Below are 18,358 nucleotides of genomic sequence, written 5' to 3'. Positions count from 1 at the left end.
GCAGCGGAGCCGCCCCCGGCGGTAATGGGGTGCCCCACTTTTAGGGGATGCGGCGGGGAAACGCACCATTTTGGGGTAGTTTGGGGGTAAACGATGAATTTCCGCTGGTCCCGCAGCGGTGCGGGGGCCCACGGGATGAAGAGGGGACGGAGACGGGGTCCTGAGCCCGTGCAATGAAATCAAAACGTAAACCCCCATCGAAACGTGTTTGGTGCAGGCTGTGTCCCCTCTGGGCTTCCCATCCCTCTACACTGGGCCGTCCCACCCCCCCAGCCCCATATACCTGAGTGACCCCACTGCCCCCCCCCCGAGCCCAGGACGGGAGGCAGCCGCCCAGCCCCGAGGAGCAGGGCACTGCAAACCCCTGCAGCTCCTTCCCCCCTCCAGCCCACCATAATTCACACTATTCGGAGCCTGACACATTTCACCCAGCACAGCGCTCTCTGTTCTTTCATTTTATTAAAAGTTCGCTAAAAACAAGGAAAAAAAAAAAACAAAAAAACAGCTCAGTGGCAGCTAAAAACAGCTGTGAGTGCACCCACCCCAAGCACAGTGATAGCAAAAAGGGGAAATGCTGAGGACAGCGAGGTCATCAGCCTCCCCCCCGCCCCCGGCTCCCAGCAGCAGGGGCACCGCAGAGCCCACGGCTGCGAGGAGGAAGCGCTGCCGCCCTCCTGCTGCTGTGGGGTGATGGGAGCGAGCTCAGTGCCCCGCTGTGCATCCTCCTGCCAGGGCCTGGGGCAGAAGGTTGCTTCCTGTATTGCTCCCCCCTGCCAGGGCCCAGGGCAGCAGGCGCTGGATGAAGATGTGTTGTCCCAGAGAGGCGTGGGGCACGGCCCAGGGAACAGCCGGGAGGTGGTTAGAATTAGTCCAGCTGCCAGAAAAGGGCTGGTGCTGGGGGAAAGGCATCTCTGCTCCCTGCACAGCAGCTCCTGTCCAACTCTGAGTTCCGCTGCAGCACCAAGCAGAGCTGTGACTCGTACCCGCTGTCCCGCACGCTGGTGTGTGTCCTTTGGAGCAGATCCCTGTCCACAGAGTGGATCCTGTTGTCTTGGGGCAGCGTGGAGAGCAGTGGGACGTCCCAGTCTGACTCAGAACTCATCCCAAAGTCACGGGGAGCTGTTGTGCTGCACGGAGGGGTCTGCAGGAACACAGTGCACGGAGCAGGGACAGCCCCCAGCTCCACTCGGGGCTTCTTCCCCCACGGGGCGGGCTGAGCCGGGGGCAGCGGGCGCTTCCTGCAGGCAGGAGGGTTGGCCCGAAGTCTGTGGGGTTCAGATGGAGCAGCAGTTGCTGCTCTGGCTCCAGCAGACAGCCCCAAAGGGCAGCTCCCAGTCAGTCCCTCTGCTTCCAGGGGATTACTGACCCCGTCCCTGGGCAGGCAGGAGCACTCCTTGGTGTCAGGGCCAGGACCAGCTCTCAGCAGCTCCACAGCCCCCTGCTCACGCTGCTGCCTCTCCTCCCCCAGCGCTGCTGCCAGCACCTCAGCTCCTGCAGCACGTTGTGCTCCAGGCATTAAGTGCTCATCTGTCAGGCAGGATGGTGGCAACCTGAAAAAAACCATCCGTTAATGCTCCATCTCAAGGCCCAGCAACACCCTCCCCACAGCAAGATGAAGCTTTCTCCTGCGGTGCAGGATGCTGGGAACCCTTCCTTGGGCAGTTTCAGACCGGTGGGGCTCAGTGCGTGGTGATGCAGACACACCACGTACCTGGGCAGCTGCCCTGCGAAGCTGTTGGTGAGCTGTGCGATGACAAGATCCACCGAGGCATAATGGGAGTCATCCAGGGCAAAGTCTCTGTGCTGGGGGCTCTGCAGGTGCTGGAAGGAAAAACAGGCCCTTTAGCAACGCTCACCCTTCCACAAGGAGGACATCTGCAGGACCAACCACTACCCACAGCCTACGGGGCCCCGCGGGGCACACAGCCCTCTCACCAGACAGACCCACGGCTTGGAAGCAGGTTCAGGAAATGTAGGCAACCCCTGGCTGCTTACAGAGAGTGTTCTGTTCCCATAGACACCTGATGATGAGGGGCTGTGTCTGTATCTAATAGCAGCCCACAGCTTTCCCAGCAGCTAGTAAAATGCAGATCTCAAATACACGCTGTCTATCATGGAAGGCTGGGCTCTGACAGCCACTCTGGTGTTCTACAGGAGATAAAACCCTGCTCTTCTTATCTCTTTGATCAGCCTATGTCCCCCAGCTGCAGTGGAACAGCTCCTCACCTTACACACCAGGTAGTGGGTTACATCTTGGAGGCTCTCCAAGACCCCGGATGAGCATCTCATGATCTTCAAAACCACTGCTGGCCCAGACCAGGAAATCTGAGCAGCTCTATGGCTTTTGCCTGCAGGGCAGATCCAACCACATCAAGGCTGTATGAACCCACCCTCCTTCCGAAGGGACTGTACCAGCAATGGGCGCATGGTGATCACCTAAGGCACTGTGCAGTCCCCATAACTGCTGGGATGAGCCTTTACCTTCTGCAGCTCTTCAAACGTCTCCTGGCAGCACTCACAAAATCCCCTCTTCTTCTTTGGCACTGGTGTGGACTGGGGGCTCTTCTCCCCATTGCTGTGCACCAGGCAGCCCTCCATGGCCCTACAAGGTGACAGCAAAGCTCTTCCCTGCCCCCCAGCAAGCACCCAGCTGCCGGATCTGGGGCCAGCGACACAGCACTGCCTTTGAGCTACAGCTGTTGAGCCCAGAGCAGGGCTCCTCTCACCCCACGAGTGCTCCTGTAAGCTCCATTAGCCATCAGGATGAAAAGCTCGCACCGAAGTGGCTACAACCTACCTGGCCCTGCAGGAATTGGAGAGGCTTTTCGGAGGCTCGAAGGGGCTGGAGCCCTTGGGGGCCAGGAGGTTGAGGCCTGGAAAGCTCTTGAACTGGTGGTGGAAGGGCCGGAATTGCCTGGAAGAAGCAGATTAAGAAGCAACAGTGGCATGGTCAGAGCTGTCCCTCCCTCAGAGGGGTGTTCGACACAGTGTTTGACCCTGCAGTCACCTTAAATGTTGTCTTCAGAGCAATTAATTAGTGCTCTGAGCACTGTTAGAAACACCGCAGAGATCTGATCCCCCTGGGCTGGGTGCTGTAATCGAGTTACAAGCTTTGACCTCCCGTGCTTCAATCTCTTTCCCTATTTCAGAGGGCTCGAGCAGATGAAGTGACCTGTGAGGATCACATGTGGAATTTGAGCAAGGACGTAACTGCTGCCAGGTCTCACTGAGCACCTTCCCCCCCGGACACATAAACCATGAAGATTACTTCTCTAAAACCTATTTGCTTCCTCTAGGATAATGTCATGGAGAGCATCATCTTCCTTCAAAGAAGCCACACTCTACCTGGGGACATAACACCACTGTCCCACACAGGAGGAGAAGCAGTAAAGGGTTCCTCCCCTAGGAGCTTAATGTAGTTTGGCTGTGATATTTGCAGAGGTCTCACTTACCTGCTCTGGTCTTCAACCTTCAGAAAAGGGGGCTTCAGTTTTCCTGCTGGAAAGACAGCTGGTTAGGAGTTACCCTTTGCCAAATTCATAGAATTGCTGAATGGTTTGAGTTGGAAGGACCCAGACCCCCACCAGGTGCTCAGAGCCCCTCCAGCCTGACCTTGCCTCCCCCCCAACAGAGCTGGGCTGTAGAGCCAGACTTGTCAGTGCTCCTGACACCTGTGAATGCCACACCTGAAAACCTGAGCCCAGAGCTGGTTAAGCAACAAACACCAAGGCATTCCTGCTGGGCATGTGCCTGATCCTCAAAACAACTCTCTCGTGCCTCCCTCATTGCCTCTAGAGGGGGAGGTTTTGTTTCCTTGCCATCCTGCAGCTCAGTGATATTTTCTGCAAGGAAGTTTCAGCCCCATTCTCTCAGGAGGCTGAGCCCACCTGTCCTCAGCAGCGCGTTCCAGTCTCACCCCGAGCTTGCATCAGACGCGTCCTTACGTCACTGACGCAGCTATTTACGTGCAGGATCAATGCTTCTGCATAAGTGCTTGTGGCAGAGGGCTGAGCGGTGACAAGCTGTCACCACAAGTCCCCAGGAAGAGCACAGAGTGTGCCACGACCACGAGCTCTGAGCTTGCAGCAGGCAATCTGCCTTATCTGACAACTTTCTGTACCTTCCCCTGCCCCCCTCCCATCTTCCCCCCCAGGACTGGAAAATCATACTGGAAGAATCCAGATTGGATTCTGCTCTATGAAGCTCTCCAGTGAGTAAAACCAAACATGTCACAAACTGGCTTGTGCCACGGGTGCCATTCTCAGTGCCGCACTCAGCTCCTGCCTGATTGCAGATGAGAACCTGGGCTCCCCAGCCCCCTCCCTGGAAGCTGGAGCTTCAGGTTGGTGCCTCAGCTGCGTATTTCAGCCTAACAGAAGCGAGTGGGTTGCGAGGAACGTGCTCTCTGCTGGAGGATGCATTATACTTCAGAACTGCGCCGGAGCCAGCAGGCTGAGCAGCGCCAGCAGCACAGTTGCTAAGTGCCTTGGGATGCTGGGAGTTCAGCTGCAAACCACTCATGGGGTTTTAGGAACACCACCTGAAATGGAAGGCAGAACGTCCTCCCGCTGCACCAGGCTGCAGGCAGACAAGGAGCTGCAAAAACTGTTCAAGAGAAGCTGCCTTGATCTGTCACCATAGTTTTGTTTGTTGAAAGTTTCAGGTGGATATTCAAATTCTGAGGCTTCTTCAAGCAGCTCTGTGTGAACACGCAGGGAAACAATTCCAGGCCTACCTTTGTGAGCTCTTGATCCGGACATGGGGCATTTTGCCTGGAGGGGAGAGTGACACATTCAGCGCGGGAGCCAGTGCAGGCAGAGCAGAGATTACTGATCCCAGAGCAGCACAGTGAGATTACAGCACTCACCCACCACTTCAGGGCTTCTGCACTGCAGACTGCACCCCCCCGCCCTCCAATATTTTGGCTGTCAGGCTACCTAGAAGCACTTAAATACAATATTCAGGCTGCTGCTCTCATCTTCTGCCCTACCTTCACACTGACCCCTCCATTAGAGGAGTGAGAAGGATTCTTCAGAGCTATTGAGGGGTCCTGAGCACCTCCAATGGGGCTGAATTTAGGTCACTCACCTCTGACCTCTCCTTCCGTGCTCCTGAGACGGCACGCAGCAGCTGCTGAGTATACGACAGCATTTCTGTGGGGGTGGGCCGTCAAGGAGCTCAGCAAGGCACAGCATCACCACTACACAGTTAATTCACCCAAGAGCAAGCCAAGGAAGAGTCAGTGCTTTGAGGAAGGCACCCCCCTCTGCAGCAGTGAGACACTACTGGGAATTGTTCAGCACGTGGACACTGGAAAGCCCTGACAGATTTGCAGCAGTGCTGCGGCTCAGAGCTGGCTGCGCAGGAATGGGCGCTCGCACATCCAGACAAGCGCAGCCATGGCAGTATGTCACTGTCATGGGGCACTCAGGAACCTTTTACTCCAGACCTATTATTAGAACCACAGTTTCATCATCTGTCTGTCCCATCACCCCTTCCCCATCCATCACTGAGGCAGGAAGCACCTTCCTCAGCCAGCAGCACCCCCTCATTAACCAAGTCCTGCCATTATTACCATCTGTACTTCCAGGTCAATTAGTAAAAATGGCCCCTCTTTGGAATAAATTCAGGCACTGACTGTGTTATTAACATTTCCAATAGTCAGTATTTTACAACATACTCTGCATTTGCTGTGGTGAACGTGATGGTAGCATGTTCTAAGCATGCAAAGCATCGCTAAATACCATGTATTCCTCATAGTTCCCCCCATCTCCCAGCCCACTCTCACTGTACCATTTCTGCACAGCCTCTCTCCAAAAAATTAAAATAAAATCCCCGATTCCCAGAAACTGAATTCCAGCATAAGAGAGAAGGATACCATCCACGTGCACAATCTGGACTCCCCACAAGCGAGCGTTGGCGAGGATGCTGCTGCCACCACAGGTGTCCTGTGCAAACAGAGAGGTTTGGCAAGGAACAGCTCCAAGCAGCAATAAATCCAGTTCAGTGGGGCTTTCTTCTTGCCCAACTGACAGGCCATTGTGTAAGGGTTATTAACATGTGAGCTTCAGGGCAAAGAAGGAAAGGTTCAAACTCATCTCTACCTACCACAAATCAACAGTAGAATGTAGCTCAGATTTTTTAGTTCTTGCTATTGTGTCAGCTTCTTAAGTGGTCACTGACTGACTCCACTGCCCCAGCAATGTGCCTTTAGTTCTTTCTAGGCTAAAATTTTGTCTAATTAGGGTCTTGTGTTAATAATTCTCTCGTGTGGAGCAACCAGATCACTGGGACAGACCTTAGGAGCAGCTAACAGGGAAGGATGGCTTGGCTCTGTGAAGAAGCAGCGCACAGCACTCTGCAGAGCCACCAGCTTCATAGAATCATAGGACAGAACCAGTCTGCTCCCCTCAGCAGGGAGGGGCTCCGAAAGTACCTGGCATTGGTTCTGCATTGATCAGCAGTCCTTTGAACACTCAGCTCAAGGAAAGCCAGGCCACGTGCTGCTCACCTGATTCTTCATGGCCTTCTGCAGCAGCTCCCTTCCCCTGCTGATCACGGCCTGCAGAGAAAGCAGCCGAGCATTATGTTCCAGCAAACAGCTCCCAGGCAGCAGCAAGCTGAGGACAACAAGGCTGCCCAGCAACAATGATTTCTAGAGATGCCTGCTCTGCTGAGGAATCTGGCCAAGACCTCATCTCAAAGACAGCAGGACTTGCATTTCCAGGGAACACAAACCGCAGACACCCTTCACATCCACAGTAGGCAGTCAGTCAGCCAAGGCTTGGCTTTTATTGAACAGCTTCAGAGCGAGCCAAGAGGAAGCAGCAACTTGCTCCGAAACCCCACGTGCCAAGAGGCTGGTGGGGGCCAGAAACGTCCTTGCTAGTCCTTCCTGGGGAGCCAGTTGCTGTGCCCTGCACCTGTGGCTGTCAGGGCACAACCACAGCCTGCAATGGTTCTGATGCAGATTTATTTTGCTTACATTCCCGTTGTTTTGTTGTTGATTTTTTTTTTCCCTCCCTAGATATCCTTCTGCATTAGGATGGACTGCCTGTTCTGCTGGAAAGCCAACAAAGCCCACTGTTTCCTCTGCCATTTGAGTAGATACCCTTTGCTTGCTAGCTCAAAGTTGTGACATGCACATTACAGGGAGCAACGAAGCACAGACACCAGGAACATTGGTACAAATGAGAATGGAGAAAAAAGAACAACACAGTTGCTCAGAGCAGCAACAGACATGTTCCAACACTGGCTGTACTCTGTAAATCCCTTGGGATAACCTGTGGGGTGGCCTTAATCTAAATAGCTCTTACCGTGTCTGGTGGCTTCTGCTGAGGTCTGGCATGGTTCTCTCTGGAGGAGGAAAGCACTGGGCTCTGGGCTTTTTTTGTATCCTCTGAGGTCACATTGCTCCTCTTCTCAGTCCGAGTCCTGGCTCTGCTTCGTTTGGCTTCTTTGTTGCTGGACACAACATAGCTGACTTCTTTGCTTAGGAAGCTTTCAGTCACCTGCAGCAAAAGACAGAACAGAGCAGCTCTAAAATACTTCAGCAACACATACAGACTTTTGCACAGAAGGCAGAAGATGAAGAAAGAGGCTAGAAACCAAAAAGCCTCATTTAGGGCATTAACAACTGGTTTAGCAGAAGCTCAATGGAAGCAGAGATACAGGGTATGAAGTACATGGGAGGATACAAATCTGTGCAGTCTGAAGTCACAGCTGCTGAACAAGGCCATCCTGCTGCCCCACAGAACACAGTGCCACAGTGGCTGCCCTGAAGTGACTTATGCTGCAGGAGACAAAGGAGGCTGCAAGCAAAGAGAACCTCAAAATCTCCCAGTGCACAGGTTTGGGCTATGACTACCGATGGATGGTGCACTCAAACACAGCATCTCTACGAAGGTGGGAGGAACGAGAACTCCGCTATGAGGACTGCACTTCAGGGGGAAGCAACACGAGGAGATGTCTGATAAGGAGCCAGAGGGACAGTTGAAAGGATAAAGTTATTTCCAACTACCGTGGCAGCTGCACAGAGAAATAACCAACCACTGGGAGTAAATGTTTCTCAGACTGGAAGACACAAACTGAAAAGAGATGTGGAGAGCATTCCTCAGAGGGCAGGCAGCACATCCAGGTGAAGGAAACCATCAAGTTAAGCATGAACGCATGGTTGAAGAAAAGGAAAGAAGTGCAAGTCAGCCTTGCTAAGCACCTAGGCAGCCAAAGCACAATCCTAGGGCAAGAACTACAGAATGGAAACGTAAGAGTGAAGCAAAGATCTTACATCTGTATGTGTAGAACAAGGAGAAATGGTTTCCAGTTAAAAGATGGGAGATTTAGATTGAATATAAGGAAGAAGTTTTTTTTACAATGAAGGTGATTAGGCTCTGGCACAGGTTGCCCAGAGAGGTGATGGATGCTCTGGAGACGCTCAGGGTCAGGCTGAAGGGGCTCTGAGCACTGACGGAGCTGTGGCTGTCCCTGCTCACTGCAGGCAGTGGGACAGATGGCCTTCAAGGATCCTTTCCAACTCAAACAATTCTATGAAGCAGTGATGGGCTTAGGATGCTCTGGCGTACATAAGACCTCTGCCAGCAGAAAACAGACAACACTCAACCCTCAACCAGAGGGCGCCTCAGTGTCCCTCTGGTACCAGCAGGACCAAGTCCAGGTGAGTCTGGAGACCTCCATGGAGGAGCCCCCACACCTCCCTGGTCCCCATGGAAGGGACCAGTCACCAGCACTGTAAATCATAGATTCTTTACGGTTGGAAAAGAGCACTAAGATCACCAAGTCCAACCCCTACCCATCCCCACCATGTACCCTAACCCATGTCCCCACAGAACAGCTTAGGTTGGAAGTGACCTCAAAGATCATCTAGTTTTAACCCCCTGCCAAGAGCAGGGCTGCTGCCCACAAGCTCAGGCTGCCCAGGGCCCACCCAGCCTGGCCATGAATGCCTCCAGAGATGATACACTCATGGCTTCTCTGGGCAGCTTACAGCAGCACCTCACCACCCTCTGAATAAAACAACTTCTTCCTAACATCCAACCTAGATCTCCTCTTCTAGCTTAAAGCCATTCCCCCTTGTCCTATCTCTATCAGACTGTGTAAAAAGTTGGTTCCCTTCAAGTACTGAAAGGCTGCAATGAGGTGTCCCTGGAGTCTTGTCTTCTCAAAGAGAAACAAGCCCAACTCCCTCAACCTTTCTTCACAGCAGAGGTGCTTCAGCCCTTTGATCATCCTCATGGCCATCCTCTGGACCTGCTCTAACAGCTCCTCATCCTTCCTCTACTGGAGGCCCCAGGCTTGGACTCAATCCTCCAGCTGGGGACTCACAAGAGCAGAGGGGGACAGTCACCTCCCTCTCCCTGCTGCCACCCCTCTGCTGATGCAGCCCAGAATACAATTGGCTTTCAGGGCTGCAAGCACATGGTGCTGGCTCACGTGCAGCTTTTCATCCACCAGAACCTCCAAGTCCTTCTCTGCAGGGCTGCTCCCAAGCTCTTCTCCCAGTCTGTACTTCTATCTGGGATTGCCCCCAACCCAACACCGTGAACTTGGCCTTGTTGTACCTCACGAGGTTCTCATGTGCCCAGTTTTCAAGCCTGTCCAGGTTCCTCTGGGTGGTGTCCCTTCCTTCTGTGATGCCACCTGCACCACTCAGCTTGGTGATGTCTGCAAACTGCTGAGGGTGCACTCGATCCCATTGTCCATGTCGTTGATAAAGATGTTGAAGAGCACCAGTCCCAGACGGAGCTCTGGGGGACTTCACTCATCACAGCCTCCACTTGGAGGGTCACTGACAACAACCCTGTGGCTGCAGCCGTCCAACCAACCCTTTATCCACTGAGTAGTCCAGCCTTCAAACCCATATCTCTCCAACTCAGAGATAAGGACATGGTGCACGACTGTGCCAAAGGCCTTGCACAAGTCCAGGTAGGTGACATCAGTTGCCCTTCCTTTGTCCACTGATGCTGGCACTCGATCAGAGAAGGCCACAGATGGGTCAGGCACACTCTGCCCTTGGTGATGATGTGCTGGCTGTCTCAGATCATCTCCTCATCTCACATGTGCCTTAACACTCCTTCCAGCAGGATCTGTTCCATGACCTTCCCAGGCACAAAGGTGACACCCACCGGTCTGCAGTTCCACAAGAACTTTCTCCCTTTCCAAGAAACAGTTCCCAGGTGCTGCATCTCCACATTCCTTGAACACCTCCAGGGACAGAGACCCCACCACCTCCCCGTGCAGCCTGTGCATCACCACTACCTCTGAGCAGAAATTTCTCTCAGTACCCAACCCGACCTCCTTGGTGGTGACCAGTGCCCCAGGCCTGCCCCCTCACACCTCCCTAGAGGGATCTGGGACCGTGGGCCGCCCCCTCAGCCCCTACCGCCCTTCAGGGCCCCCCCAGGCCCTCAGCACCGTGCGGCCTAGGCCCAAGGCACACTCACCCCCCCCAGGTGCCGGATGACCTCCGCCAGCTCCTTCGCCGCCCACCCGCTGGGCACGTCCAGGAAGAAGGTCCTCCCACGGAGAGGCCCCGCAGGAACCGCCATATCGGAGGAAAGCTGCCCCGCAGCGCTCCGCCGCCGTTTAAATTTCCCCCCGCCCTGCTCCTAACGGCGGTCACTACGGTGGCCGTGAGGGCCGCTCACCCCGCCACAAGTTTCACCCTCTCCGGCCGCCGTAGCCTGGCTTTTTGTGCACGTGCTACCGGAAGTGGATTCCGTGCACATCACCGGAAGTTGCTCTGTGCTCGTGCGCCACCGGAAGGGGTGGAAGCGCTGCAAGATGGCGGCGCCCAGCGTGGAGGCGGCGGGGCCGGGCGGTTTCGGGGCCTGGCTGGCGGCGCGGCTCGAGGCGCTGGGGTTGGACCGCGCGGTGTACGGGGCGTACATTGCGGGGCTGCTGCGGGAGGAGGAGAGCGAGGAGGAGCGACTGGAGGCGCTGCGCGGGGTGCTGGCGGCCTGCCTGGTGAGGGCCGGGTCTGGGCCGCGTTCCCCCTGTGGTGAGGGACGGGACCACAGTAGCAGGGTGTAAAGTAATTACGGAGTGTCCGAAGAAGGGGTACGGAGGTTTGGCATGGGGAAATCGTGCTCGACCAAACTGGTAGACTCCTAAGGTGTCACGATGGTGGGGTGGATGGGGGGAGAGCAGCAGATGTTGTGTACCTCGAGTGCAGCAAGGTGTGAGACACAGTCTGCTACAGCGTCCTTGTAATGAAGCATAGGAAATGCGGGATAGATGAGTGGGCAGGGAGGTGGATTGAGAACGACTGACCGGCAGAGCTCAGGGTGCTGTGATCAGTGGCACAGTCTGCTGGGAGGCTTGTACTGAGCGGTGCTCCCCAGGGGTCAGTGCCGGGCCTGGTCTTGTTCAGCGTCTTCATTAGTGCCCTGGATGAAGGGATGGAGTCCTCCTTCAGCAAGTTTGGTGATGGTACAGAGCTGGGAGGAGTGGCTGACACACCAGAAGGCCATGCTGCCATTCAGCAAGACCTGGACAGGCTGGGAGTTGGAAGAGAGGAACATGATGAGGTTCCTCAGTTTAAGATCCACAAGGATCTTCTAGAAAAGTTCCATGAAGGGCCACAAAGGTGATTAGGGGTCTGGAGCATATGGGGAAAGGCTGAGAGGCCTGGGACTGTGCAGTCTGGAGAAGAGAAGGCTGGGAGGGGATCTCGTCACTGTTTATAAGTATCTAAAGTACGGGAGCCAAGTTGATGGGGGCGGACTCTTTTTGGTGGCATGCAGCAATATAACAAGGGGCAACCGGAAAAATGGAACATAGGAATTTCCACACTAACAGAAGGAAGGAATACTTTACTCAGAGAGTAAGGGAGCATTGGAACAGTGAGGTTGTGGAGTCTTTCTCCGAAGGTATTCAAGACGTGTCTGGACTCCCTCCTGTGCAACTACTGTATGGAACAGCAATAGGATGAGAGGTGATGGCCTCAAATTGTGCCAGAGGAGGTTCAGATTGGATATTTGGAAAAAATTCTTCTCAGAAAGAGCAGTGGTGCATTGGCACAGGCACTTCTTCACTACCTTCCATCACTTCCCCACCCTGCAGCACCAGCACTGTGTTCATTTCTAAAAGAAGTATAGCTGTGTCAGTGTAGCCCTGTGCCTGGACTAATAGGAGGAGCAAACACTAAATCCTGGTGCTGCCGTTGGCTGTGTTACATTCTGATCTCTCCTCTTTTCCCTTTAGCGCTGAGGTGCCATCTGTGCTGTCACCAGTGCAGGTTTCATACGCGTCTGCCTTTAATGCATTGTGTATTCATGGCAGTCCCATGTCTCCTGTCTGTTTTCTTTTCTTCTGACAGGGCTGACTCTTTGCAGCTGAGTTATGGTTCATTAACAAGTTCTAACTCTGATTATCTACAATCTTTCTAAAATGTTTTTTTGCCTCTTGAAACCTCTGACATTCTTTTACTCGGTGCGCTTTTACTTTGTTTGTAGACTCTGTGCTTATTTCTATACTGATTTTGAAACAGTTTTCAATTGGTTAATTTGGAGTGCTTCTTTCTGGCTCTTTTCTCTTTGTTCTGTGTATACATTTTGTTTGCCTTTGCCATCTTCACTGAAATAAATTTCATGCAGCCTTTGCGCTCATGTCCAGGCTCCTCAGTGCTGACCCTGTCAGGTATTAGTTCCCTGACTCTATTCAAACATACCCATTTCAAATCCAGTTCTGTTTCTGTTCTGTTCTTCTCTTCATCCCGGACTGTGGGTCACTTTGTTCTTGTGTATTTTCCAGTTAGTTTTTTGTGTGTTTACTAACCTCTAAAATGACAAAATTCCTTGTTCTTTTAGAGAATATTAGATGAAAATTGTTGTATCCACAGCTACCTGATCTACAGTAGTGTTAGGAGCATTTATTCTTTGGCTCTGTACGTGGAAAGTGAGTCTCCCATATGCTGTTAGAGGTCCTTATCCGGACTGGGCTGAGATAGGAGGGTTATTTAGTGGGTGCCCTGCACGCTGTGGTAGTACCTCTCTGCTTCCTTCCATGTCAGCTGTTCATCATATTTATTTTCTGTTGCTTCATTCACGTCCATTTGCATGCTGTCATCTTGATCTTAATTTCTTCCTTTCAGAATATGAAGTCTGTCTAGCACTGGGGCTGAGTTATTGTTCCTTCATCATATTTCAGGAACAACTGGAATGTCTCATTTTTGTGTTCCTGGTATGCCACACTGGTACACAAATACTTGATTTGTTTCTTATTGCTCAAATCCTCATTAGCAGATACAGGTATCTGCCATCATTTTCAGTCTTCTTGCAGTTCATTTTCCTTCCTGCTTACTGTTATTCCTTTGTCATCCCTTACCCAATTTTCTGCCTCCTGGCTGCTGAAACCAGGCGTGCAGGGAGTGTATCTTTCCCAGCCTTCTTTTCCTGGCTGAACGTAAAGCTGCTGACCATTTTGCTAGCCCTGATTCCAGTGGGCTCGTGCTCCCAGTGCTCAGGGCAGCCCATCCACCAAATGAACCATGGAATCATAGGGGTTGGGAGGGACTTCCAGAGACCATTGTGTCCGTGCTTGCATGGTTGATCTTAGCAGATTGGGCATCATCCTGCCCTCAGGGTTTACTCTGCTTAAAGGCAATTTGCCATTTTAACATGGTGTGTGGCACTGATGTGAGTCTCAAACCCTTCATCCTTCTGCTGTTTTGCTCATCACCTCCTCTCTCACATCTTTGAGCATCCTAGTCCCTCCTAATTGTGTTTCCCCCCTCACCAAGGGATCCCCTTCCCTGTGCTGTGCTCGTGGTCTCTGTGCTTGGCACTTAGTGTGATGGTATTACTGTGTTGGTTCTCCTGCCACCTCGCTGTTATTATCTGCTTAGCTGTGGGAGGCTTGGTGGGAAGTCTGTGCAGGGGTTTGGTGTGCTGTCTTTGAGATGCCCACTGCATGCCAGGGGCTGGGTAAGGCAGAGAAAGACAGACAGCTGAGGCCTGGCTATGGCACGCCTTCATAGGAAATTCTCTTGGCAGAGGGTGTGGAGCTACCTGCAGCCTTCAGAGCTCACCTCTGGCATAGACAGGGCGGGCAGAGGTCATGGGTGGCAGAACAGGTCTAGTTGGGTCACCATTGATTTGCTGCCTGATTTGACCCCTAATACAGTGCTGCTGCTGTAGGAGAGCAGGAAGGCTGTGCTGTTGGTGTAGCAGTCAGGGCTGCTTCGAGTCCTGAGCTGAACCAGCAGTAGGTGTATCTCGTGGCACGCATTGTGCTGCTGCCCGAGGTTAAAAAAAAAAGTCCCACATGGTAGATTCCATGTGAAAGCTGTATCACCTGAGCCTGCTTGGTGGGCATTCTGATCCTTTGCAGCTGGTACTTATATCTGATTTGTGCTTGTTTATAGCAGGCCAACTCTGTTCCAAGACTGAGAAGTCTCTTTTCCCCCACTAGGAAGAAGATCTCTTAAACGATGTTTGCAGGGAAGTAGTCGAGAAGTGGTCTGAATCTCAGATTGTTGACGCCAAAGAAAAAAAAGAAGGTAGTGTCGCTGCTCCCTGTGCCTTTCCATGCGGTGTGAGCTCTGCTGAGATGAGAGCTACGCGTTTGCTCTGTTAGAAGTTAAACTCGGTGCTGCTAATTGTTTGCAGAGCTGACCTGCTTCTTGTTGCCGTGGCTTGTGTACTGTTTTGTCTTGAAATACGAACCGAGGCCGAGTAGTTTCACTTGGGGCTGCCACTAGCATTCTGCTGCTCTTTGGGCTCATAATCCTGCAGAGGAAAAAGGTTTTTTTTTTTTTTTTCTTTTTTCTCTGGAACACAACAAAATCCCACACTCAGATGTGCAGGTTTAAGTGTAGCACGTGGCTCAGTGATTTTCCAGCTGCAGGGCTGCGTTGTCACGATGTAACGTCCCTTTTGGCTAAAGACCTTTTTTGTTTGCTTTGCATTTTTTTGTTGGTTCTGGTGCAAACAGAACGCTGTCACTGACCAATGTTGTGATGGAAAATAGTTGTCCCCACTGGGCCCTCATTGTGAGCCCTGCATTTATGTAGTGCTTCTCTTGACCAGTTCTCAGAGCTTCAGCACACAGCTGTTGAGTGTCTTTGCCTGAAAATTCACGGAAGCAGTCTGTCCTGGGCCTGACTTTACTTTAGGCTGAGGACAGGAAAATGTGCTACTCGGTGCATTAAAAAATAAAGCCCTTTTTGCAGCCAAGTGATGGCAATTGCTGAAGATGCTGCTGGATCCCTCTGGCTCCTACCATTGGCTTCTCACAGTAAATGAGGGATTTTTCTTATTTGTCACAGTAAGACAGGAGCAGTGTGTCCTTCTAGCTAGGTTGTTAGAAATGTGACTCCACAGAAGGATACATCCTAAGTGAAGTCCCACAGCAGCGGTGTTGGAGCTTGATCTTTAAGGTTCCTTTCTGACCTAAGGCATTCTGTGATCCTAAGTCAATACCCACTTGTAATTTCTAGAAAACGCATTTGGGTGTTTGCTCTTGGTAGAAAACTGAAGTGTTTGAAACACGAAACCTGAAGGGTATCTTCCAGCTTTTAAATGGAGCACAAAAGCAAGCCCACGTGGAAACCTGGCATGGCAGCTGCCAGCAGGGCCCTCGCTGCTGGGGCAGCACTGACTGATACTCAGTCTTTTTTTTTTTTGGCAGATGAGGTCCAGGCAATTGCCAGCATGATGGAGAAGCAGGCCAGGATCATCGTGAAGCCAAAGGAGATCTCGCAGGAGGAGAAGCAGAGGAAGGCAGCCCTCCTGGCCCAGTATGCCAACGTGACGGATGAGGAGGAATATCCTTCTCCTGTTTGTTTAAAATTGCCTTCCTAGCTTTGCAGTGTCTGGGGGAGGAATTGGAGAAACTTGTTCACCTTTTTCCCAGTGAAGCAGCTTCCATGGAAAAAAGCATGGAAGGTCCAAGTTTAGGGAGCACCACGTGCAGAAGGGAGTTAAACACTGGGTTTTATGCTTATTTTGTTCTCAGTCATCAGTGTTAGTATTTAGCTTCTTCCTCCTGGCCTGGTAGAATTGTTATCTGACACACTTTGATCCGAGTGTGACTGCAGAAGCACAAATCCACTCCAGTGTCCACGGTTCCTTAATTCTCTCACTGGTGACGATGAACAGGACAGCTCCACTGCAACAGCAGTAAATATTGGATCAGAAAAATGTATCCTTTAAATTCTGAGTGACTTGGGGTTTTTGGGAGGGTGGCAGCATCCGCTGTGAATTTCCCATTCTTTCTAAGACTGATCCCGTCATTTCCTTTTCTCTCCTTCGTTCCTTCCTTTCCTCTCCTGTCCTTTCTGAAGCTTGACATAATGTTACTGATACAGATAATTCTCCCAAACATCAGTTTAATTCTAAGTGGTATCCAGAGAGGCAAATCGTGTCAGGAATCGTTAAAAGTGAAATAGAAACAAGACTACTGTGGTACACCTAAGGGCGTGGTTGCTGAACCAAAAATCTCATGTTTCTGTCAGTGCTATTTGAGACGTTCCTGCAACTCTCTGGCTGGCAGGTTTCAGGTGGAAGCAGTTTTATCACAGCACAAGCAGAGATTCTTTTTCCTTTCTCCCTCACTTTACTTCCAGATTCCTTACCTGCCTGTTGAGAAAGCAGAAAGGGGAGTCAGAAATGTTCTTTTCTTTGCACAACACCTTTCGTAGAGCTGGTGGCTGCGGGATTTCTCTTCCTGCAGAGCTCTCGGGTGAGAAATGAGCAGCTGAGATCTTTTGTAGGTGGATCGTGGCTGATCTGTAGTCAGAGTGTACAGCCCCAAAACACCACTAAAAAGAGGAAGCTGAGTGTTCAGAGCACGTTGTCTGCCCTTAGCTCGTTGCCAGCGCTGTTCCGAAACACCAACGTGGAGGATGTCCTGAATGCCAGAAAGCTGGAGCGGGAGCTGCTGCGAGATGAGTTCCAGAAGAAGAAGGAGCAAGACAAACTCCAGCGAGAGAAGGACAAGTTAGCCAAGCAGGAGCGGAAGGAGAAGGAGAAGAAAAGGACACAAAAAGGAGAGCGGAAGCGATAGCTGGGGTTTGCTAGTTGGACTTTTAAGGGGATACAATCAGTTATGAATATGGTGTGTGTTTAAAAAGCAGCAGAAATTCTGGGCACGTGGCTGGTGACTGGTTCTTTGGAAGCATTTCCTTTATTTTACGTAGCAAAAAAAAATTTCAAGCACCTCTTAAACTCAAATTTTGCCATGTGCTTGTGGTGTCAAATGTCCCAGTCATTCTTGTGGCCAATGTTGTACCAAAGAACAGTGAAGTGATGTTTGTGTTTCAAATTGATCAGTTTTACTTCTAACTACTTAAAGCAAAGCAAGGTGCAGGAAAGGGCTTCTGAATGGGCTACATCCAGGGATTGCAGCAACAGCATGTTACGATTTGAGAACAGAGCAAAGCCCCTTTCTGACATGCAGTTAAGGACATGCTGCTACAGGGTGAATGTGAATTTACACTAGCCTTGAAAAATGTATTTGCAAATACATTTATTTGTGCTGCCAAGAACAACGCTATGTCTTCATTCTGGCTGAAAGAGCAGGGTTTGGCTCTGCCCTCAGCAAGGGCAAGTGCTGTTCTGCAGCAAGAGAAAGGAAATCATATGAAATATATATGAGCTCCAGCTATGAGATCACTTCGCCCACAGACTCTTGGTAAGGGAAATGCACAGTGATTTGAGTGTCAGCTAGAGCAGGAGCAAATCGGTCAGGCCCTTATGCTGTTCTGAAACTTAATGCTGGTAGCTGGAAAATGGTGCTCCGTGATGTTTCGTGTGGGTGAACATCCACTGTTATTTCTACAGTAGCTGCCAGGGTAAATGCTTTAATGCAGGCTGTGACCGGTTTGGATGCTCTGGCTTTTTGAGCAGGTTGCTCCCATCTGGCCCAGCCCCACTCAGGAGCTGTGTGGAGGGGCTGAAGGCTTCTCTCACCCCACAAGGGCTCATTAGCTGCCATTTCCAGACTTCTTTGTGGCAGTGTCACCTGAACTCGCCTCTGTGCGTGGAGGAAGGACCTGTGGTGCTTCCAGGGGTGCGGGGGAACCGCTGCGCCTCATCCCTGTGCTGCTTCGTGTTCTGGCCACTGTGTTCACGTGCAAGGCTGGCTTTTGGCAACAGGCAGCTCCTGGCCTGGCAGTGGTAACTGCCCCTATTGCCCACTTTCAGCACCAGTCTGATTTAGGGGTAATGCATCCTATTTAACTATTTTTGCAAGTGTGAGTATCTGCTTTATCTTTGGACTTGAACAATAAAGCTGGCTGGCCAAGAAGCTGGGCTCCTCTCTGTGTCTGTGACGGCAGCGACAGCCGTGGGGCCTGTCTTCGGGCTCCGTGCCATGTCCCACACTCTCAGTTTCTCTT

General features: G+C 51.8%; 2 protein-coding genes across 5 annotated transcripts; one reads left to right on the top strand and one right to left on the bottom strand.

Moving 5' to 3' along the window:
* On the bottom strand, nt 517-10,695 carry DBF4B (DBF4 zinc finger B). 4 transcript variants are annotated; one of them, XR_002432881.1, is made up of 12 exons: nt 10,461-10,695; nt 7,317-7,511; nt 6,512-6,562; nt 5,879-5,948; nt 5,089-5,153; nt 4,736-4,772; nt 3,453-3,498; nt 2,798-2,914; nt 2,482-2,602; nt 2,227-2,348; nt 1,712-1,821; nt 1,528-1,550 (listed from the first exon to the last, which is right to left on the bottom strand). XR_002432881.1 is itself a non-coding variant. In XM_021377664.1 (11 exons), exons 1-11 carry the CDS (start codon nt 10,563-10,565, stop codon nt 866-868), a joined length of 1,602 nt encoding a protein of 533 aa, XP_021233339.1. In that variant the 5' UTR covers nt 10,566-10,695; the 3' UTR covers nt 517-865. The 4 variants fall into 4 exon arrangements, 3 of the variants coding, with proteins under 3 accessions (XP_021233339.1, XP_021233340.1, XP_021233341.1); XM_021377664.1 differs by lacking the exon at nt 2,227-2,348 and having other exon boundaries at nt 517-1,550; XM_021377665.1 differs by lacking the exon at nt 2,227-2,348 and having other exon boundaries at nt 517-1,550; nt 3,453-3,495.
* On the top strand, nt 10,753-18,267 carry CCDC43 (coiled-coil domain containing 43). The gene is made up of 5 exons (XM_021377667.1): nt 10,753-10,983; nt 14,431-14,518; nt 15,649-15,784; nt 16,103-16,161; nt 16,838-18,267. Exons 1-5 carry the CDS (start codon nt 10,801-10,803, stop codon nt 17,023-17,025), a joined length of 654 nt encoding a protein of 217 aa, XP_021233342.1. The 5' UTR covers nt 10,753-10,800; the 3' UTR covers nt 17,026-18,267.

The sequence above is a fragment of the Numida meleagris genome, chromosome 26 (genome assembly GCF_002078875.1).
Source record: "Numida meleagris isolate 19003 breed g44 Domestic line chromosome 26, NumMel1.0, whole genome shotgun sequence".
NCBI classification, from domain to species: domain Eukaryota; kingdom Metazoa; phylum Chordata; class Aves; order Galliformes; family Numididae; genus Numida; species Numida meleagris.
This window is presented reverse-complemented; position numbering and strand designations above follow the sequence as displayed.